Source organism: Ursus maritimus, unplaced genomic scaffold, assembly GCF_017311325.1.
Source record: "Ursus maritimus isolate PB19 unplaced genomic scaffold, ASM1731132v1 scaffold_23, whole genome shotgun sequence".
In the NCBI taxonomy this organism is placed as follows: domain Eukaryota; kingdom Metazoa; phylum Chordata; class Mammalia; order Carnivora; family Ursidae; genus Ursus; species Ursus maritimus.
The window spans coordinates 40,125,650-40,148,044 of NW_024424786.1; the positions used below are offsets into that span (position 1 = coordinate 40,125,650).

At 51.8% G+C, this 22,395-nt stretch overlaps 1 protein-coding gene across 2 annotated transcripts in view; it reads left to right on the forward strand.

Annotated features, from left to right (window-relative positions):
• The first annotated feature begins 317 nt into the window (after positions 1–317).
• The window catches only part of LOC103679572 (solute carrier family 22 member 20), a 22,304-nt gene continuing 226 nt past the window's right edge, over positions 318–22,395 (forward strand). Inside the window, exons 1-10 of one of the 2 annotated variants that reach the window (XM_040639388.1) lie at positions 318–928; positions 1,022–1,125; positions 2,529–2,683; positions 4,707–4,875; positions 5,409–5,532; positions 6,403–6,518; positions 10,246–10,460; positions 12,298–12,406; positions 12,595–12,798; positions 21,851–22,395. The exon at positions 21,851–22,395 is cut by the window's right edge and continues 226 nt beyond it. In XM_040639388.1, coding sequence (XP_040495322.1) covers positions 548–928; positions 1,022–1,125; positions 2,529–2,683; positions 4,707–4,875; positions 5,409–5,532; positions 6,403–6,518; positions 10,246–10,460; positions 12,298–12,406; positions 12,595–12,798; positions 21,851–21,947 — 1,674 coding nt within the window. In that variant the 5' untranslated portion in view covers positions 318–547 and the 3' untranslated portion in view covers positions 21,948–22,395. Of the gene's footprint in view, positions 929–1,021; positions 1,126–2,528; positions 2,684–4,706; positions 4,876–5,408; positions 5,533–6,402; positions 6,519–10,245; positions 10,461–12,297; positions 12,407–12,594; positions 13,143–21,850 lie in introns of those variants that run through there. The other variant, XM_040639389.1, reaches the window with a different exon arrangement.

A 22,395-nucleotide genomic window follows, 5' to 3' on the forward strand; every position in this document is an offset into this window, starting at 1 on the left:
GAGTGCCTGGGACGGAGGCAGGGAGACTGGGGCCTCCCCTTGGCTGCCCTGCTTGAGCATTGTTAAAGGACTCCCCCCTCCCCCCACCCCAGCGGCTCCTGTGCAGCCTCTGACTTCCTGGGGGTTCGGGCACAGGGACTGGGTCCCCTGTGCTGAGGCTGGATCGGGCTCTTGAAGATGCCTCACGATGGCCTCAGGATAAAGGGGAGGGTGATGACGGCACCGCAGTGACTGCTGGGGTCCTGCTGGTGCGGGCAGCGGTCGGCGGCTGGGCCTGCAGATCTGGGCGGTGGGCTGCGAGGCAGTGCTCTGGGACCCCTGCTTTTCTAACACGGAGGGGAGATGGAGAGAATTGAGCAAGGCCCTGGAGGAAGGGGGAGCCCTGCAGGTATGGGGATGCCCGAGGCCTCCCATGAGGTGTAACCAGACCCCTGCGACCTGTCGGACACCGGGGTGTCTGCGGTCCTGACCCCCGGCCTGTTCCTCCACCTCCCGGGGCCCCGTCCTTTACATAAGGCTGCGGGAGGCTGGGCCGTGGGCCAGGCCCATGGCCATGGCCTTCGCGGAGCTGCTGGACACCCTGGGTGGTGTGGGCCGCTTCCAGCTAGTCTACACGGCCCTGCTCCTGTTGCCCTGCAGCCTGCTGGCCTGTCACAACTTCCTGCAGAACTTCACGGCCGCCGTGCCCGGCCACCACTGCCGGGGCCCCGCCAACCACACCGCGGCCGCCGCCAACCACTCGGGGGCCTGGCTGAGGGCCACGGTACCCCTGGACCGGCTCGGGACCCCTGAGCCTTGCCAGCGCTTCACGGAGCCTCAGTGGGCCCTCCTGAGCCCCAACACCTCTGTCCACGGGGCGGCCACGGAGGGCTGCAAGGACGGCTGGGTCTATGACCGCAGCATTTTCCCGTCCACCATCGTGACGGAGGTCAGCAGGGGGCCGGGGCGGTGGCAGGGAGGTGGGGGGGGGGGTGCTGCGGCCCGAGGCCGAGGCTGGAGCGTCCCTCTCGCTCCCCTGCAGTGGGATCTGGTGTGTGAGGCCCGCCCCCTCCGCGACCTGGCTCAGTCCATCTACATGGCCGGGGTGCTGGTGGGCGCCGCCGTGTTTGGCGGCCTCGCGGACAGGTGAGCCTTGAGGGGGGAGGGCCCCAGCCACCTGAGCCTCTTCGTTTTACTTGATTGACGTTGATTTGTCTAGAGATAATACATTCGCATGGTTCACCATTCTGGAAGGTGTGGGAGAGTCTGCAGGGAAGTGTCTGTTCCTGTCCAGTGATTTCTGGAGGGTGGTCTGGTTTCTGTGTCTCTTACCAGAGATATTTTACGATTTTATGTAATCCAAGCCCCGGGTACATGTGCTCTGTCCCACCTTTGTCACACAGATGGTGGTGCACCCCACGCCTGGCTTTTACTCTCCCTTTGAGGCTCTGCATGTTCCTTTAGGAAGAGCTTTCTGGCCCTCCCTACTGTCCCTGCCGAATTCTGTTGTACAGATGACCAGAACTAAGCAGACTGGCCCCTGAGGATAGCCGCCAGCCCTTCTAGAGAGACCCCGGGAAACCCAACATGGCGCTTGGCTCCAATGGAGTGGGCTCCACACCTCCTCCGTCCTCCCCTTCTCCCTCCCCCTCTCCTCTCCCCTCCCTGCCAGTTCCAGGGGGCCCTCCCGCACCCTGGAGTGCAGACTGCCCCCACCCCACTCCTGTGCTGCATGCCTCAGGCCCCTCGTGGGCAGCTCTGTCATGACCCTGGTCATAGTGGGTCGCAGCACAGCGTGGCCTTCCCATGGACGAGCTTGTCTCTTATCCCTGGTGTCATGTTTGTCACCAGCCCCCAGTGCAGGACGGTTACCTAGAGGTGATCGAGGCATGTTTGCGTCACAGAATGAATGAGTGAACGAACGAGTGGATCACGGGCTGGGCAGTCTGTGGCCCCCTTCCTGGCCTGCTGCCCTCCCGGCCACACTAGGGCTCTGGTCCTGGACCCTCACAAATGGGGCCATGCCCAGGCCAGATGGGGTTAACCCTGCTACCCTGAACCCTGCCTTTCGACCCCTTTGTGGGGTAACAAACCCCCGCCCCACCCTGACCTCCCCAGCATGACCAGTTCAAATGAGGACTTGACGCTGGGGTCCTGCTCCCACTGGCCCGGGAGTCCTGGTGTGAGGCCTCTGTCCAGCCAGAAGTTCACTCAGGGGACCCTCTCGCCACCGGCTCTACCTGCCTCTGGACCTTTGCAGAATCCCTGCATTTCCCCAAGCCCCGAAGAGTAGGAGCTGGGTCAGGGGGCCAGAAATGCTCCTTGAGTGAAGGAACAAAAGAGAAAAGACATCTCTTTGGGTCTGGTTTTGTTCCACACCACGCCTCTCCCTCCCTGACCAACCTCAGCCGCCAGTGCCTGGGTCCCAGTCACTTCTGTGAGGAGGGCCTGGCCTGGGGGGCAGCTTCCTCCGCCCTCCGTCGGCAACCCCCATGAGGGATGCGGCTGCTGCCCCCGGGAGCTAACCCCGTGCCCGGCGCCCGGCTCAGGCTGGGCCGCAAGGGCCCCCTGGTCTGGTCCTACCTGCAGCTGGCAGTCTCGGGGGCCGCCACGGCCTACTTCGGCTCCTTCGGCGCCTACTGTGTCTTCCGGTTCCTGATGGGCATGACCTTCTCCGGCATCATCCTCAACTCCCTCTCCCTGGGTGAGTCCAGCCAAGGAGGGGCCTGGAGGGGAGGAGGGCTCGCGGAAGTGGGGGTGGCGCCCTATTCGTGGACGTCTTTCCTGTTGTGTGTTGGGATTCTCGTCCAGTGACTTCCACTCAGAACCCCACCGCGGGGTTCTTGGGTGATCTGGGCTCTCAGCCGTGGACCCTGGGTTGCAGTGTGCCCCTCTGTGCGCTGAGAGGGTTGAACTATTTCCTGTGTGCGATAGTCCACAATAAGCACTTAGTAAGCACCTCCTGTATGCCAGGCTCGGTGTGGGCTCAGTGTGGGGACGCAGAAGGGAGCTGAGACACAGTCGTCCCCAAGGCTGTAGGCAGCCTTAAGATTCTGTGGCTCCAAAAAGGGCAGGGCTCACCCAGGCTGCAAAGGTGGTGACTCCTTAGCGCCATGGGGAAGACCCGGCCCCCTGGAAGCCAGGTGGGAGTGTCCCCCACTCGCAAAGTGACAGGGTCCGTCCTCACTCCAGGCTGGGTTCAGGCAGCTGCTGGGAGCACTGGTGTGGAGCGCTGAGAGGCAGTGGAAAGCCCCCGTGCGCACAGGCCTGCCGCCCGCTTGTGCTAAGGGCTTAGTTTGCACCTGGGACACCTGGGCCGCCACCAGGCTCAGGGAGGGTCTGAGGGACCCAGAGACGGCTGCCAAAGATGGAATGGCTCTTTCATTTCAGGGATAGGGGGGAATCTTTGGGCTGGAGAACCAGGATGTACCAGGCTCGCACAGCTGACACCCCCCTCCCTGAATCAGGACACTGAAGGCTGTTGATCTCACGCACGATCCCAACAAATCCCAGCCCACTCGCCTCAGTCTCCAGGGCGGGCGTCCAGCCGCGGCTCATGGGGCCAGAAGGCAAAGGCAGGTGCTTAACCAACTGAGCCAGCCAGGCGTCCTGAGGAGGGGGTCTTGTGGCTGGAGCAGAGCATGGGGTGGGAAGCGGGGAGGGGAGTGGTGACAGATGAGGTCAGGGAGTTAGGGGTGCAGATCCTTAGGCCCTGTGACCACTTATGGACTTTGGCTTTGACTCTGAGCAAGACAGGAGCCATTGGAGGATCCCGAGCTGAGGAGAGGCCTGACCTGGTCTGACTCAGCATTTGCCAGGGTCCCCGTGGAGGCCAGTTCTGGGGCTCCTGCGGGTCACCAGCCAGCGGCAGACTGGCTTGAGCTGAGGGGGAGCAGGAAGAGGCGGGAAAGGCTTGACTGGATTCTGTTGGTCGAAGCAACAGGATTTGCTGACTGACGGGACACACGAGCTGGCTCCTCGTGGGACAGAAGCGTCCTCGTTAACGTGCTACTGTTGCCTTGTGAGAGAGTGCGGGATTCCTTAACCAGCCCCATGCATGGACAGCAAGGTTGCTTCCAAGCTTTGCTATTTACAAAAAAATCATGTAATTAAGAGCCATTATATTTCCTTTCCTACCAACCCTTTACATCTTTTGCCTGTTTTTTTTTGTGGGTTTTTTCTTTTTCTTTTCTTTTTGTTTTTTCTTTTCTTTTCTTTCTTTCCTTTCCTTTTTTTTTTTTTGCCTTTTGGTCGTTTTCCTATAGATACGTAAGAACCCTTCCAATATTAGGGAAATTCACCCTTTATCTATAATCTGAGTTGCAAATTTTTTGTTTGCCTGTTTTTGCTGACGTTCGACTTGACTTATGGTGTTTGCTTTTGTTGTTAAAGACAGTGAAGGTGTTTGTTTTATATGCAGACACTCTTATTTTTATAAAGTCAAGTTTGTTGACTTTTTTGTTTTGTTTTGTTTTTACTCTTTCTGAGTTTTGTGGCATTCTTAGAAAAGACTTTCCTGACTCTAAGATTGAAAAAAAAAATTGCCATGATTTTTTCTAACATTCTGGTGGTTTTATGGGTTGTATTTAGTTCTTTGGTGCACTTGTGTCTCAGGAGGTCTCTGGAAGAATTTCAAGTGGCCACGGAGTCGCCCTGAAGGGCACAGGTGGATTAGACAATCGTGGGGGCTATGAGTCCCACTGATCCTGTCCTGATTTTCTCCGCAGTCGTGGAGTGGATGCCCACGCGGGGCCGGACCGTGGCGGGGGTCTTGCTGGGGTACTCCTTCACCCTGGGGCAACTCATCCTGGCCGGAGTGGCATACCTGATCCGCCCCTGGCGGTGGCTGCAGTTTGCTGTCTCTGTTCCTTTCCTCATCTTCTTCCTCTACTCGTGGTACGTCCCGACAAATGTGACTTAGCCTCACCCGTGACGATCTGGGGCTCTGCAATGACTGGGACTTGTTGGACGTGTTGGGGACTTGAAAGAGGCTCGATGCTTGTGGGGACCACGGGCTCACGGGCACTGCCCCTGGCTGTCGGGAAGCTCCGATCAAATCCCTTCCGTTAGTGTAAGGCTCCAGAACGTTCGCGTGGTTTTGCCTCCTCAGTTCCTTTGCAACTCACAACAGGAGGGGAACTGAGGCACAGCCCAGGGAGGGCCCACGACTCATTCAAGCCACACAGCAGGGTCAGAACCGGATTCAAAACTGGATCTGTGAACGTTTCTAAGTGCCCTTCATTGTTCCCTGCCTGCTGTGCTTTGGGAAAGGGAAGCCGGCGTGTCCCCCAGGCTTCTTGAGTCTGCAGGCAGCAGGACGGTGTGCTTTTTTAGGGTCTGAAAGAAGGGGAACGAAGGTGTACTTGGGTTTGGAGGATGGAAGGAGCTCGACTCAACCCCGCCATCCTTGATCCTTCTTTTGGTGCCAGGTGGCTGCCGGAGTCATCCCGCTGGCTCCTCCTCCACGGCAGGTCGCAGCTGGCTGTGCAGAACCTGAGGAAAGTGGCCGTTATGAACGGGAGAGCGGAGGAGGGCGAGAGGCTCACCAAAGAGGTAGGCACGTGGGTGGAAGCGGGGGGGACCGTCTGCTGGCCTCTAGATGGGCCGGGACTCAGCAGCTTCCCAGGACGCACCCACCACCCAGGTGAAGAGGGAAGAGTTCCGGTGAGGCAAACAGGTGGAACCACTGAATGGCTGTGTGATCGGAACGCAATAATTTAACTGTTTGTTCATCAGTCCATCCATCTGTGCCGTGGAGAAATGACCCCTTCCCATTGACACCTAGCCGAAATTTAAATAAAATAATAAAGTGACAATGTTAAAGTAGAAATCATAAAATGAAATTAACAAAGAATCAGTAACAAAAGTACCCTTTACAATAAATACCAGCATAAGATAGTTACCAGTTAGAAGATAGTTACCATTTATTATAAATAAGGACGGTTTCTCAAGCCCCGTGCTGAGCGCTCTGCTAAGGGCTTTACGGACATAATCTCATTTCATGTGTTACTTTTGCGGTTGAGGAAACTGAAGTTTGAATGGGCCAGGTCATTTGCCTAAGAACACACAGTGGGAAGTGGCAGAACCACTCAGAACCCCTGCCCTCCACCACTGCCCAAGCCTATCTCAGCGTCTCTAGCAGGAATGAGACGTGAGGGTCCCTCGAGAACCACAGGTGGTAATTCCAGCCCAATCACCAGGCAGCCCAGGAGCCTTGGGGCTCACACTGGAACTTCTCTGCTTCATCCCGAAGCCCTGGAAGCAATTCGTTGAGAGCCATCCGTCTCAGGATGGAGAGACTAGAACCAGCCATCTTGCCGGGGAACCTCAACCTTGACCTTCCTCTCCACAGATGAAGGGACTCCTCACAGGAAAATAGGGTCCCAGATCCTTCCTTCTGCTGATCAAACTTTCCTTGTCCAGGTGGTGAGCTCTTACATCCAGAGTGAGATTGCGAATGTCCGCACCTCCAACTCGGTCTTAGACCTCTTCCGAACCCCGGCCATCCGAAAGGTCACGTGCTGTCTCATGGTGGTCTGGTAGGTGACGTGCTTGAGCCCAAGTCTTTGACCCGAGGCAGGGACACGCCTTCTATCCCCACTTCCAGACTCTGTTCTCAGATACTCTTTTTAAAGATTTTATTTATTTATTCGACAGAGATAGAGACAACCAGTGAGAGAGGGAACACAAGCAGGGGGAGTGGGAGAGGAAGAAGCAGGCTCATAGCGGAGGAGCCTGATGTGGGGCTCGATCCCAGAACGCCGGGATCACGCCCTGAGCCAAAGGCAGACGCTTAACCGCTGCCACCCAGGCGCCCCTGTTCTCAGATACTCTTAATGCAATGAGCAGGTGAGCCTTGTGAATTCAGTCTTGTTCCCTACCCTTTCTCTAGGGGCCTCTGGCCCTCTGCTCAGTGCTGAGATGCGGTCATAGATGAGCCATCTGTGCTGACCTAGGGACCCCACATCTGAACAGTGGGTCTCACCTTAGTGGGGGGGGTTACCCATTGGAATCACCCACAGAGCTTTTCCAAATTACACCTCATCCCAACCTGATAGAGCCTTGGGGTCTCCAGGAGATCTGGGAAGTGTCGCACTCTGGAGAAACACTTGTGGGTCCAGAAGGGACAGACAGGAAACAATAACGTCTATGAGGTATGACAGGTGTCCTTATGGCAGTTCTCCTGACTGAGTCAGGGCTGCTGAGGGCTTCGTGCAGGAGATGACATCTAAGCGGATTTTACAGAAACGGTTGTGGAGTTTGCCAGGGGACAGGAAGGAATTCACAGCAGCCACATAGATAAACAGGAAGTGTAAAATGGATAAAAGCACAAGCGCTCTCTGTTCCCATTAGCACAGACTGGCAGCTGGCAAATCCTCAGATGAGAAACTGATTGATTGATTTAAAAGATTTTATTTATTTATTTGACACAGAGACAGCCAGTGAGAAACACAGCCAGTGAGAGAGAGACAAGCAGGGGGAGTGGGAGAGGAAGAAGCAGGCTCCCAGCAGAGGAGCCTGATGTGGGGCTCGATCCCAGAACGTCAGGATCACGCCCTGAGCCGAAGGCAGACGCTTAACCGCTGTGCCACCCAGGTGCCCCAAGAAACTGATTTAAAAAGGGGTTGGGGGGGCGCCTGGGTGGCGGAGTCGTTGAGCGTCTGCCTTCGGCTCAGGGCATGATCCTGGCGTTATGGGATCGAGCCCCACATCAGGCTCCTCCGCTACGAGCCTGCTTCTTCTTCTCCCACTCCTGCTGCTTGTGTTCCCTCTCTCACTGGCTGCCTCTCTCTCTGTCAAATAAATAAATAAAATCTTTTTTAAAAAAAGGGGGGGGGACGTAGGGGGGTCATTTTAATTGCACTTGACGGGATGTCCCAGATACATAAATAGTAAGGGTTGCTATTTGTAAAGTAGGGAACACGGGCTATCGGTTATCTGTTCTCTGGAGGAGACCCAGCACTCTTGTTTTGTGGTTACTGGCCAGGCTGTGGTAGAAGACCAGACTACCTGGGTGACCTTGAGCAAGTCAGCCGGCCTCCTGGTGCCCCAATTTCCAACTTATATACCTAGCCCTAAGGTCCTTTTGAGGACTGAATGCTTAGACGTGTAACCCTCCCAGACCTGGCCGGGGTGCGTGCTCTGGTAGAGTCTGTTCTCTGACAAAGTTCGGAGCTGTGTCCCCTGCACACTGGAAATGTGGGATTGTCCACCCCTCTGGACCTTTAGAGGGCTTCTGCCCTGGGCAGCCAGAGAGCTCCTCAGAAGCCAAGTCAGGAAGGTGACCCTCTCCCACCAGCACCCTGCCGGCCCACAAGCCCCTACCTCGCTGTCCTCTTCCCACCGAGAAGCCACATCACGAATGAACAATTCCAGGGTTGAAAGTCCCCTCTTCGGTCCTTCTGGAAAGAATAAGCTAAGGCCCATTTCTGTTAAAAGGAAGTAATTTGGGCAGCTAGTGACTGGGTCACCCAGACGGAGTTTCTGCCGGCAGGTGGGGAGATTTGGGAGGAAGAGGAAGTATGAGGAACTGGTAGACGTTCACGCACTTCTGTGGTAAATGCTTCCGTTAACTTGCATTTCTTTTCCTCTACTGGTTTTTTCCCCCTAAATTACAAAAGCACTGCATACTCATTGAAAAAAAAATTATTTTTTCAAACAACCCGGAAACGTATAGGCAGGATGGCGTCTTGGTTGTGAGGCAGAACTCAACTGTACTTCAGTTTAAAAAAAAGAAGACAAAACCAAAGGCAGGATTCTGGAACCTGACTGCTTGGATTTGAATCTCAGCTCTGCCACTTATCTGCCAGCCCTGTCTTGATCTTGGGCGAGTTACTATCCTCTCTGTGCCTCCGTTTCCCCAACTGTAACATCGGTATCGTAAGAGTACCTACCATGTAGGGTGGTTGTGAGGATGAGAAGCATTAATGTATGTGCAGCCGATAGAACAGTGCCTGACACTTGAAAACTCAAGATGTGACCCTGCTACCCCCGTACGAGAGGAAAGCGAACGCCCCCCTCCCGCTGCTCCCCCCAGCCCCAGCAGCAAGCCCTGCCAAGCATGAGCCTGTATCCTTCCAGACCCTGGTACACACAAGACACGCACATGTAATCTTACAAAAATGGGTTAATACCATACATATCTGCTACTTGCTTCTAATAACTTAATCGTACCTGTAAATATCTTTACAGTGTTACATGAATCCAGACCTGCCTGGGGTCAATAAGAATTACTGTATCACCTTTCTAGAAATGTCTTCTCTTTTTCTCCATCCCCCTGACTCACAGAGCTGGGGTAGATGGGAGTGATGGTAGGCGTTTCTTAGTAAGTGCTAAGGGGGCAGAGGCTGGGTCCTGCTTGGAGAAAGCCCCCTGCCAAATTCCATTTTCCCACCCCCTTCCCCCATACGTTCCAGAGCCCGTGTCTGCATGTGGTCTTGCAGGGACATGAAACCAGGCCGACCCGCCGGGGTTCATGAGGGCCAGTCCCATGCTTTTATTGTTCAGTGGGAGAAATGACACGACAGAAAGTTCGGCATCGTACTGTTGATAACCGCGCAGTTCGGCTGCGTTCTGTGCTGATTCTGTCTGACGGCTGAGTAATTACCCCCGTGTACCACATGCTGTTTGTCCATCCATCGGTTGACGGACACTCGGGGTTGCTTCTCCCTTTCTGCTCTTGTGAATAACGCTGCGATGAACACGGATGTACAAATAACTCTTTGAGACACTGGCTCAGGGACATGTTACATTTCTCTGGAGACCCCCGCCCCCCGCCCCGTGTGAGAACTCCAGACCTTTGCCATCAGATTGACCGTAAACTCCGTTGGCAGAAGCAGCCATCTGCAGGAGCAGATTTCTCAGTAAACGTTGGGAGACGCTGTGAGGGTCCAATGGGGTCTTGGCCTGGTTGGAAGGTTCTCGTTTTCTCCTTCCAGCTCTTAGATATGAAGCTCAGATCAGCCACTGAAGGCTGCAGGTGAAGGGGCTAGAGCAGAGCAGATAGGGAAGACATTCCCACTTCAGAACGCATGGATTTGGACTCGGGGGAGCAGGTGGTTAAGCAGGGACAGGGAGGGAGGAGCCTGGGCTCTAAGAACCAAGTCAGAGACCTGGATTTGGCGAGGGGTATGGCAGGCAGGTTAAATCCAGGGGATTTTAACTCTCTGAGAATGGCGTCCTATGTCGTTCATCCCGTGTACTGTCCCCTGAGTCCAGAACCGTGGAGCCTGGGCTGGAGCAGGACTGTTCTGCTGCCTCTTCCAGGTTCTCCAACTCCATGGCTTACTACGGGCTGGCCATGGACCTGCAGAAGTTTGGACTCAACGTCTACCTGGTGCAGGTCCTGTTCGGGGTCATAGACATCCCGGCCATGTTGGTGGCCACCACCACCATGATATACGTGGGCCGCCGGGCAACCGTGGCCTCCTTCCTCATCCTGGCGGGGCTCATGGTGATCGTGAACATGTTTGTGCCGGAAGGTGAGCCATCTGCTTCTGCCATGACCGCCCGGGAGCCTCTGGGGTCTGGGGTCTGGTGGGCAATGACTACAACAAGGGAACAAGGCTGAGGGATGTTCTTCTGGATCTGGAGAGGAAGTGACCGTCCATTAGCAGAGTTTTTACTAAGCACTTAGCGCTTGGTATCAGGGTCATGGTGGAGAATTGGCAAAGACATGGGTCTTTGCCCCCAAAGCATTTACCATCTTGTCAAGGAGATCAGGTTGACGACCTTTGAAATTCGCGATGCCCAGGGGCTCCAGGCCAGTGCCACCAGTGTCCGGGAATGGGACCCAACTGTAGGTGTCCAAAGAACAGTCCAGTGATTCCAGCAAGAAGCCAGCGTTGAGTATCAGAGTCCTAGAGCTCGTGCGAAGCCGAGGGCCCATGGCCTTGGTCAACTTGTCTGATTTCTCGGTGCTTTATCGCCTTCCTGTAAAGGGGATAGGTTATTATTATTGGTAATAATTGGTATTTTGACATATTTTCTTCCAATCTCTTTTCCTTTTTGTAGATTTTGTATTTCACATAATTGAGATAATATTATATAATGTATATACACATATAAATAGGATTATATAAGTATGTATGTGTATGTCTTCTTTATATACATATATAATATATCCTATTTCACTATGTTATAACATAAATATGCTTTTTCATGTTATTTATTTATTTTTATTATTATTATTTTTGAAGATTTTATTCATTCACTTGAGAGAGAGAGTGTGTAAGTGCCCGGCAGGGGAGGGGCACAGAGAGAAGGAGAAAGAGACTCCCTGCTGAGTGGGGTCAACCCCAGGACCCTGAGATCAGGACCTGAGCTGAAGTTAGACTCTCAACCAACTGAGCCATCCAGGATGCCCTATTTATTATTATTTTTTAAGTAGGCTCCATGCCCACCGTGGGGTCCAATGTGGGACTTGACCTCATGACCCTGAGATCAAGACCTGAGTTGAGACCAAGAGTTGGATGCTTAACGGACTGTGCCACCCAGGTGCCCCAAGAGGCTCGTTCGTGTTCATACAGATGTTCCATGGCCCTGATTTTGTATTACGATGGAATAATTCATCCAGATTGGTGTTTCACAGCTCTGGCTGCACGTTGGAATCTCCTAGGGACCGTTAAAGAAATACCCAAACTTGAGACTATCCCCAAGAGGCTTTCATGTAACGGAGAGGGGTAGGGCCCAGGTGTGGGTGTTTTATAAACCCCCCTCCTGGATCCAGTGTGCAGCCTGGGGACGTACCACCGTTTCCTTGACCATTGCTTCAGTGTCTGGCGTGTGCGTTGGGGTTTTACTATCATAACCGAGGGCAGGACAAGCCAATGATGGTAACAGCAAACACTGAGCGAGCGCAGAGCTCCTTGCACTCACGACATCATGGAATCTTAGGACAGCCCTGCAAAGCAGGTGCTGGTGTTTTCCTCATTTTACAGTGGAGGACAGGGAGGCTCAGAGAGATTGAGTGACAGAGACCGAGATCACCCAGCTGGGTCAGAGCTGGGATTTAACCCAGGCCTAACTCCAAAATTTGTCCTGCCTCGGGAAGGGGAAAAGGAGGCAGAAGTGAGAGAAGGGCAGTGCAGGGCATTCTGGGGCCCCGGTGAGAACGCGAGGTAGTGGGAATCCCAATCCCCTCTACCCATTTCTCTGCCTCTCTCCTCCCTTTTCGAGCTCTGAGCCTCAGCCTCTGCCTCTTCCCATATCCCGTCCCTTCCTGAGCACCCCTGCTTCCACCACTACCCCTCTGCCTCCCCGATCGCCTTTGGGCTTCTGAGCTCCCCCTAACCCCCGGCTCCGCCTACCCCCCTGCAGACATGCAAACCCTGCGCACGGCCCAGGCGGCGCTAGGCAAAGGCTGCCTGGCCAGCTCCTTCATCTGCGTGTACCTGTTCACGGGAGAGCTGTACCCCACAGAGATCAGGTGGGTGCACGGGGGAGCACATCAGCCCCTGCCCCGTGGGAGGCTCTGGAGCTCCAGGTTGATACCTGCTGAGCTTGCTGAAGCAGGACCCTTTCTCCTTTCTGTCTGTCCCCTGACACCCAGGGCCTGGCACTCCCGGCCCTCTAGGCAGCCTGGGCCATGGCCACTGACCAGTCCGCACTTTTTAGGCAGATGGGGATGGGCTTTGCCTCGGTCAATGCCCGCTTTGGGGGTCTGGTGGCACCCCTGGTCACCACGCTCGGGGAGTTCAGCACCATCCTACCGCCTATGAGCTTCGGGGCCACTTCGATCCTGGCCGGGCTGGCCGTCTGCTTCCTGGCTGAGACCCGCAACGCGCCCCTGGTGGAGACCATCGAGGCCATGGAGAAGAGGTAAGGAGCCTCCGGGCATGGTGAGGGGGGATGGCCAAACGGGCTGCAGGTTCCCGTGAAACAACTCGGGGCAACGAGGGTCCTCCTGCTGCTGTTACAATGTCATGGTTGGTGGGTGGGAGCGGTGCCGGGAACACCAGCCTCGTCTACCCACGTTTGTCTAAGAGGCTTGGCTTTCATCAAGGACAGACCCAGCCATGAATGGTGAAACAGCATGAAGGATAAACTGGAAACCAGGCAAAGCAGGAGCATGAGTTGAAGTCAAGCCTGGCAGAGAGGTGGGGATGACGGTTTGTGGGGAGGAGAAGTGCCATATTCTCAAGCAAAGACAGGCCCGTGTGGCTGCGTTGGTGGCCTTCAAATTTGGCCCAAGCTTCCTGGCAACGGAAAGAGACCCTGTTAATGACTTTTGTCATATTGTCAGAGAGAAAAAGGGCTACCAGTTCTCTGGGGAAAGTGAAACTTTCCTCAACAATTAGCACTAGAAGAAATTTCTCTCGTGGATCTCCTTAGGGAGGCCACTGAGTAAGGTGATGTCCTTGATGATGTTTCTGAAAGTGCCAAGCGGACTCGTTGCGTTTCTCAGCAACAGTGGGGTCACTGAAGCCCCTTGGTTGTGGGGAATGGGGCCGGGGAAGGGAACAGGACCCAAGTCTGTAGCTTTCTCTGAGTCCAGCTTGATCCCACAGCTGGAGCCATCTATGCGCAGAGACCTGTGAGGTGGACCGTGTTTGAAATCCTTGAAATAATCCCCCGTGAGCATCCTCCATCTAACCTGAGCCATGGACTAAGGCTGGACTCACATAGATCAAGGACATTTCCTTTGGCAAGTCCTGGCAGTTCTGCCTCCAAAATATATTTAGAATCTGTCCGCCTCTCTCACCCCTGGGACCATCCCCCTCCGAGTCTGGACAGCTCTAAAAGCCTCATATCTCCCCTGTCCCTTCCACTTTCTTCTTTATACAGCAACTTGCCATGTAAAGAATCACATCATTCCTTGCAGCCCTTCCCTGGCACCCTCTTATGTTGAAGATAAAATCTGAAATCTCACAAAGCTCCCAGGATCTGGCCCCTGCCAACACCAAGGCTGCTCTCTCTGTCTGGAACATTCCTCCCCTTGCTCTCTGCCCGTTTAATTCCCATTCATGCCACAGGTATAGGGCTAGACACCCCAGATGCTGGGTTAATCTTTGTCAATAACCCGATCCGGAGCCTGCTTGCAGGTGCTCTGAGACGTTGCCTGAGGGACCCAAGTACATGAAGAGACAACTGGAGGGAGTGCCCCCGCCCGCCCCGATATTACTGTAATGGTTCTGGCCTGCGCCTTTTTAAAGTCACATTTTGCTTACCTGAACTACGGGAAAATCCCAGTAGTGCCAAATGAAATTGGAGTTTTGGGTAACAGAGCTTCCTTTGATCCTGCCGGGAACATTTATTATAAAGCTATGGTAGGTTGTTACAGATGTGAACCAATTACATGATGGAGATGATTTACTAAAAACAATTTAATTTAATTTAGTTTAATTTAATTTAATTTAATTTATTTGCTGAGAGAGAGAGTGTGTGCAGGGGGAGAGGGAGAGAGAGAATCTCAAGCAGACTCTATTCCAAGCACAGAGCCAGGCATGGGGCTCGATCTTACAACCTTGAGGTCACGACCTGAGCCGAAATCAAGAATCTGATGCTTAACTGACTGAGCCACCCAAGTGCCCCTAAAAATAATTTTAGTTTTTAAAATTGTTGAGGGGCGCCTGGGTGGCTCAGTCGGTGAAGCGTCTGCCTTCCGCTCAGGGCGTGATCCCAGAGTCCTGGGATTGAGCCCCACATCATGGGGCTCTCTGCTCAGCGGGGAGTCTGCTGCTCCCCCTGCTTGTGCTTTCTCTCTCTCTGTCAAATAAGGAAATAAAATCTTTAAAATAAAAGATAAGAGAAAAGAGTTGGGAACAAGCCATTCTTTCTCACAACAGTTTGCTGATTGGATCTAACCTAGCTGGTCCTGTTAGGAGTCGGTGGGTCCCAGGGGGTGTGGACCAGCTTGCCCACGCTGGGAAACTAACTGATATCCCAAATGCAGAAAGCTCTCTGAAGTTCCCCAAACGTTGCAGAGTAGTCCCAGACTTTGTATTGCTTTTATTGTTTATTTTTTAAATTATGTATGTGTGAGGACATCTGCGTCCGCATCTCTGTGTTCCGTGCGATCCGGGACAATCCCAAACTTACACTCTTTGTCTGAACCCCCGGAGAGAAAGTTGTTGAGACTTCTCTGCCAGATGCCCGACGGTGCGATTCTGTCAAACAAGGGTGTTCTGTTACACAGCCTCAACAGAACCATCACAGTTAGAAAGCTAATGTTGATACATGATTTGCATTTAATCCTCCCTCGTTCAGGTTCTGCCAGTCTGCCCCACCCCCACCTCCCCGCGCCCCCTGCTCCCCCGCCCGCCGACATCCTATAAAGCAAGAGGATCCGGGTCAGAATCACAAGTGGCATTTAGATGTTGCACTTTGTTCAGGCTGGACTAGGTCCTCGGGGGTTCTTGGACTCTCTCGACTCCAATGGTTATACAAGGTTTTATAATAGGAGGGCCAAGCATGAGTCCACAAGCACCTTGTATAAGGCTTTCAGGAGATGAGGAGGAAGAAAGTGCAGGCGAACATCAGGAAGGCCCCGGGCACGCAGGTGCACCGCCCCGGGGTCCTCTCTGCCCTCGGTTTGGTCCCTCACCCGGGCTGTCAGCATGAAAGGGAGGCATCTCAGTCTCGGGGCAGCCAAGGCATATGTCTGCCGCGGGGTTTTTTTTTGGTATCCTGTTGGTCCCAGCGAAAATCAGTTTGTAGAACCAGGTAAACTAATTACAGACCAGAAATCCATAATTCTCAACAAACAATATTAAACAAGCTGGGAGAGGCTGCCTCCAGAGGGAGCGTCACACTCACAGCACATGATAAATTCCTGGCTAGTCCGTTTCACCCTTGCTGTGGTTGATGGTCCGTGTCTTGGCTCCGACGTCTCTGAAGGTGAACACGGCGCTGCCGCGGACCAGCTGTGAGTTAACCATGACCTTGACTGTTTTGAAGATGCCGACCAGTTATCCTGTAGATTTTCCCTCGGTTTGGCGTTTTCTGATGTGATAGGTTGTAGCTTATAGCGTCTCTGGCCATGTTACTGCAGACGTGAGGCCGAGTCCTGCTCATGGTATCCCATGAGCTGGCACGCGATTCTGATCTGTCCCCTGATGGGTGATGTTCCCCTCGATCCCTTAGTGAAGGAGGCACCTGCCCGCCTCTTGTGCTGGAAGGTTCCTTCTTCCCCCTCTGTAACTAACAAGCGTTTTGTGGTGAAGTACTTTACACAGTGGAAGTATCCCCTTCCTTATCACACTTCAACCTATTATGTATGCGTTTGTATCATTACGGATTCATAAATCCTTATTTTTCAATGTATTATACACTGCTTATTTTGAGGCTCAATTTGTCCTCAATTTGGCCAGCACGACCCTTTTGACTTTTGTATTGTTTTAAAATTCTTTAAGCATGTCCGCGTTCTCTGCTGCAACCGCGGAGTCCAGGCTCATTTCCCCGTAGCGGTCTTGGCAGCTACCGTTTCTCGGGCTGTCTTGGTTCATCTTGGTAGAGAAGGGTATTTAGAAGCCAAGATCCTTGGGGCGACTGGGTGGCTCGGTCGGTTAAGCGTTGCCCACCTCTTGATTTGGGCTCGGGTCGTGGTCTCAGGGTTGTGAGATAGCCCCCCCCCCATTGGAGCTCTCTCTCTCTCAAATAAATAAATAAATAAATAAATAAATCTTAATTTAAAAAAAAAGCCAAGATCCAGGTGTGAGGGGCTCATTATGATGGGGTTTTCCTGCTCTCAAGCCTTCTCAGCGGATAGAAGTAGGGAGTTTATGAATATGCATGGAGACGCACAGACCCATACATCTTTTTTTCTGTATCCATAGATGATACTGAAATCCCTGAGTCACACCACTACCTCCAGCTCCAGCCCAGCACCACCCACCACCAGGTTTCTCCTAGTTTGCTCCCTTTTCATATTTAACTCCCTTCTCTGACAATGAGAAATCTGCCTTCCCTCAGCCTTAATGTATTTGCCTGTTTGATCAACCCCCCAGCATGTGACCCATCCTCACCTTCACGGACCCCTCCGCACCCCACCTGGGCTCCAAAACCCCATCCTGGGCCAGCCCTCCATGTGGACACCTACCTTGCTCTGCCCCATGTAATGGCTTTAAGACCAAATTGTTCAGGAAGAGAAGGGAAGAAAAGTTTTCCATATATTTTTGATGACACAGGTTGTCATTCTCATAAACAGATAAAGGACAATCCCCTTGACCTCCCCACTCCTCCAACCTCACACCCCTCTAGACGCCCCCTTGAGATTATAGCAAGTGTAACAATGCCAAAAGGTAGACGAGCCTATTTGCATCTCATATAAACTTTTGCATAACAAATTTAAACCTGTGACTTATTTTTTTAAAAGACTGTATTTATTTATTTGAGAGAAAGAGAGAGAGCGTGCACGAGCAGCGGGAGGGACAGAGGGAGAGGGTGAAGCAGACTCCCCACTGAGCACAGAGCCTGACGGGGCCCGATGGGGCTCGATCCCAGGACCCTGAGATCATGACCTGAGCTGAATGAAGTCAGACGCTTAACTGACTGAGCCCCCTGGGCGCCCCTAAACCTGCGACCTATTAAGGAGGAGACAGACATGGTGCTGTTTTAGCAAATAGAATGGGCTAACATCTTGGGGAACAAAACCTACTTTTGGGGAGACACCAGGAGAAGCTCGTCCAGATGGAGCCTGCCACGAGTGAGCTGATAAACGTAATGGACAGTGCTCAGGGAGCTGTGGCCAAGTTCTGGAGGCCAAGGATTTTACCTGGTGTTCAGTTTAGCCTTTTTGAGATCTAATCGATGTATTAAATCTAATCTATGTATTATTATTCATGGAGTTGCTACAGTGGGTCAGACACAGTGCTAAGTGTGGGGTGCAGAGTCGACAAGACAGATGTGATCTCTGCCCTCTCGGAGGTTACAGAGGAAGAGAGGAACAGAGAGAACAAAGACACAGAAATAAATGTGTAAGTAAGAGAGAATCATTGAGTGGTTGGGGATGCCTCTAGACTTAAAGGAGGAGGAGAAGAAATTAGCCAGGTTGAGAAGGGGACAAGTGTGTCCCTGGAAAAGGGAACAGCTTATGCAAGGCCCCCTGAAGTCCCAGGGAGCTGGGAGGAGCTGAGTGATGGCCAAGCGTGAACTTGAAAGATGAACCTGGAGAAAGGCAGGGACAGCCCTAGAGACCACTCTGAGAATTTAGGCTTTTAAGTCGATAGAGAAACCACTGCAGGACTTGGAGGAAGGGATTGATGTGGTCTGATTTTTAAAAACCCTTTCTGTCTCCTTTGCATTAGTAAATCTCAGCCTAAATGGGGCCTTGGGTCTAGGAATTTAGAGCAATTGCTTTAGAACAGTTTCTCAGCTGTTTTTCATTATCACCCCTCCCGTCCCCACTGCGGGGACCTTTCTGTATATAAATTTTTTTTCCCTAATCACACCCCCACCCTCCCGATAACAGTTTAATACCAGAGATACACTCTGTATCTGTTCACGTACCATGGCCCTATGGAAGGCCGCAAACCATTGTAATATCTCGGATTTTTTATCCACCCCCTCGCCAAGAACCAGTTTTCGCCCCCCTGGGGGCCATATCACCCCCATGAAGAATGAGTTTTCTCCAACAATGATTACCTGTTCCAACAGCCATAGGACCTTTTGCAGTTAAGATTTTTAGAGCCTCTGAGGGGCATATAATGAGATACACATTTAATATGCTCATGCACGATTCTCGAGTGTTCTGGTCCATGGGCTTCTTCAATAACCTCTCCGGGGTTCTTCTTGACAATTCCCTTCCAACCAAATATGAGACAGAAAAGACTCAACTTGTTTTGGTTTGGTAGGAAACGGCGATGTTGGGGAACAGGAGGCAAGAAACGTCTCTCTCATGAGTCAGTTGAGTAGAGTTTTTGATATCAGAACAATAAGAATTCAAGAACTCCTCAGCCCATTTCATTTTTCTCCATTTCTAAAATCACCAGATAACTCTGAGTGCTAGCCCCGGGCCTTGGGTGTCAAAGATTAAGATGAGAAGAAAATGGCTCTTTCCAAGTTCCCGTTACCCATCTCCAAGATGGCCGCAAGCCAAGAGGGATTAGCTGTAGCACACCTTCGTCCACTGGTTCCTGGGTTGCATAAAGACGTAAGGGAACTTCCTCCATATTTATTTCACAGGCTGACAAAAATCCATTTGTTAATAAATTATGTCTGTGTAAATTGCTCCTATCCTTCATTAACCACAAGACCAGATCCTGTTTCTCCAGAATGGTCTATATTGCCTGGTGTGGGGCCACATCAGCCTCCATGACCCAATTGGGCTTATGGCCCAGTTTGATGGAGCAACATAGCAAAGGAGGAGTGGACTAGCCCTGCTCAAAAAATCCTTTTCTGTAAGAATAGAACATTCACAAAGGAGGAAATGCTGATAGAAAATGAACAGAGGACAGGTATTCATGTCAGTCAGAATCAAAGAAATGTAAATTAAAACAGGAAAGAGGTCATTTTTAAATATCCAATAAGGAAAACATTTAAAACATAGTAGTAGTCAATAAGGATGTATAGACAGAAAGGAGGAAATTCCTGAAACTTTCTGGAAGTTTCATTGGCATTACTGATCATGAGATGGGAAAATTTTCATATTCTTCTAAGTGGCAACGACATTTCCAGGACTCCACCCTAAGCAAATAAGCTGAAATGTGGACAAAGTTTATTTACAAGGATACTCATCACCATGCTTAATATGCCTGGGACAAAATGCAATCTCCAGATTGCCAACGACTTGAATAAATTATGACCTACTGCGCAGTAGTAAAAAGTTATGTTGATGAAGACTTCTTTTAGGGCACAGGGAATGTTTATACTATACTGTTAAATAGTATATGAATATTAATTACGGTATTTCCCAATCATGTGAAGAAATAGAGACTCAAGGGGCACCCGGCTGGCTCAGTTGGTGGAGCCTGCAACGCTTGATCTTGAGGTCATGAGTTCAAGCCCCACGTTGGGTGTGGAGATTACTTAAATAAATAAATGAAATTAATAAATAAAAATAAACTTAAAAAAAAGAACTAGAGACTCAAAAGAGAGAAAGAAATAAGTTAAAACGGGGACAGTCATTGCCTCAAAGTATGAGTGACATTTAATTTTTTTCCCTGGATACTTTCTATTTTAAAAATTATCTCCAGGGCACTTGGCTGGCTCAGTTAGAACGTGCAACTCAGTCTTGCAGTCCTGAGTTCGAGCCCTGCCCTGGATAGAGATTAGTTAAATAAATAAAACTTAAAAAAATTAATATAAAAATTATCTCCAAATTGTCTATATTAAGCAGCTTTTCTTTGGTAACCAAGTGGGAGAAGCACAAGATGAAAGCAATTATAAGAATTCAATTAGGTCGTTTCCCAGACACAGGGGAGCCCCTCTCAAGGCCCAGAAGCTAGGGAAGGGTCTGGGAAAGCCTGCCGAGATGGTGGAAAGACCCGGATGAGAGGCAGCAGGGTCTGGACAAAGTTGCGAGGCTCCATTCGGTGAGCTCCCATGGAGTTCCTCCCACTGGTAGTGGGGGCTTAGAGAGGTGAGGGGTGGGGGATGGGTTTCAGCCTTTCAGCACTCCACCAAGGTCAAAGCCCAGGCCATTAGTCAGCTGGGACCTCCTGCTACCCTCTCACCGCTGGTGAACCCCAGTTTCAGGGCCGAGCCCAGCCTGTTTCTAATGCTTATTGTATTATATTTCGAACATTAAAAAAAGAATACCATGGATTTCAGGTCACACAACAGGCCTCCTCTGGTCATCTTTGCTCGTATGATGAATTTTAAAAATGGTGTGGAGCAAGCCTAACCATTGTAGCAGCTGAATCTGGAGAATGTCTGCCTCTGGGTTTTTAGGAATCATCTTTCGAAGGCATGGGGAGTCTACAGGCAGGAGCTGGGGAGAAACAGGCAGCTGGGACAGGCTCCTGTCCCTCAGCCCCCACCCCGCAGGCACACAACAGGTGAAACCAATAAGCTGAATGGACCCAAGGGACAGAGTCAAGATGACTACAAGGCTTCAAGTGCAGAAAAGAGAGACACGGAGGACAGTCAATCGAGAAGAAAGAAACATTTCTTTGTGATTATGGGAAGAAATAATCACACACAAAAATGGCTTAAACCTTTGGACTAAAAGGTTAGAAATAAAAGAGTTACAAGGTAAGGATACAAACTCTGATCAAACATTTGGAACATTGGAAAACGGTCTCAAACTGTAGCCCCCGAAAAGTAGACCAGAGAAACTGACAAGAGGTGTAAATGATGAAAACGAGAAGAAAACGAAGACTCACATAATTACGTAGAACAAACCATTCTCAGTCTGCACAATTCCAGGATGAAATGAAAGAGACCAGAACACACATTATTTCAAAGATAGAGGGATACAAGCGAAAAAGGCAAAACTGCACCTGTTCAAAGGACAGAAAGCCCCACGGGGCAGCCCTCCCACTGGAAGGCTATTCCAGATAATTTCCCTGCTGTCTCCCAGCCCCTGACTCTCCTCCCTGCTCCTGCCTGGCTGATTCTCTACCTGGGGCAAAGGGAGAAGGGCCCTGGCAGTACCCAGTCCCCCGGGGGTGTCTGCAGGTGCCCCTGGTCCACAGGGGAGCGAGGCCCAGCACCAGTAAGTTCAGGGAGCCTGGTGCCCCATTCACCAGCTGAGTGACCTTGAGTGCATGTCTGGCCTCGGGTCCTCATTGGAAAACTTTTTGACCTTGCAGTCTTTCCCTAGGTGCCCCCACGAGAACTAGGGGAAGGGCTGCTGTGGCTTCTACCATCCCTGGGGGTTTGGGGATAGTAGAGACACATGTCTTGAATGCTGTGCACACATGACCTGCTTCTCACCACGTCTTCTCTGCCTTTCCGTCTTATTTTTCCATTGGCCTTTCCATTGCAACAGAGTCAAAGGAGGTCTTTCCAAGAAGGAGGCAGAAGAGAAGAGGGAAGAAATTTCTCTCCAGCAGCTGGGATCTTCTCCCCTCAAAGAAACCATCTAAGCTGCCACAAACCTGGTTCTGCTGGTGGCACCTGATCTGGTGTCCCGACACCCCTGGGGCTTTTCCTGATACTGATGGGGGTGAGGTGGGCCAAGGACGGCGGTGGCTTTTCAAGTCCATGACAAAAGAGCTACCCACAAACCAGGGCTGTGGTTACCGGAAGAAAACTGACCACCGGCAGCCAGTTGGTGGTCAAATGTGTAGAAAGTCAGGGCGCCTGGGTGGCGCAGTCGTTAAGCATCTGCCTTCAGCTCAGGGCGTGATCCCAGCGTTCTGGGATCAAGCCCCACATCAGGCTCCTCTCCTGGGAGCCTGCTTCTTCCTCTCCCACTCCCCCTGCTTGTGTTCCCTCTCTCGCTGGCTGTCTCTGTCAAGTAAATAAATAAAATCTTAAAAAAAAAATGTGTAGAAAGTCAAGAAAAACCATGTCCAGGGACCAAAGGAGGAC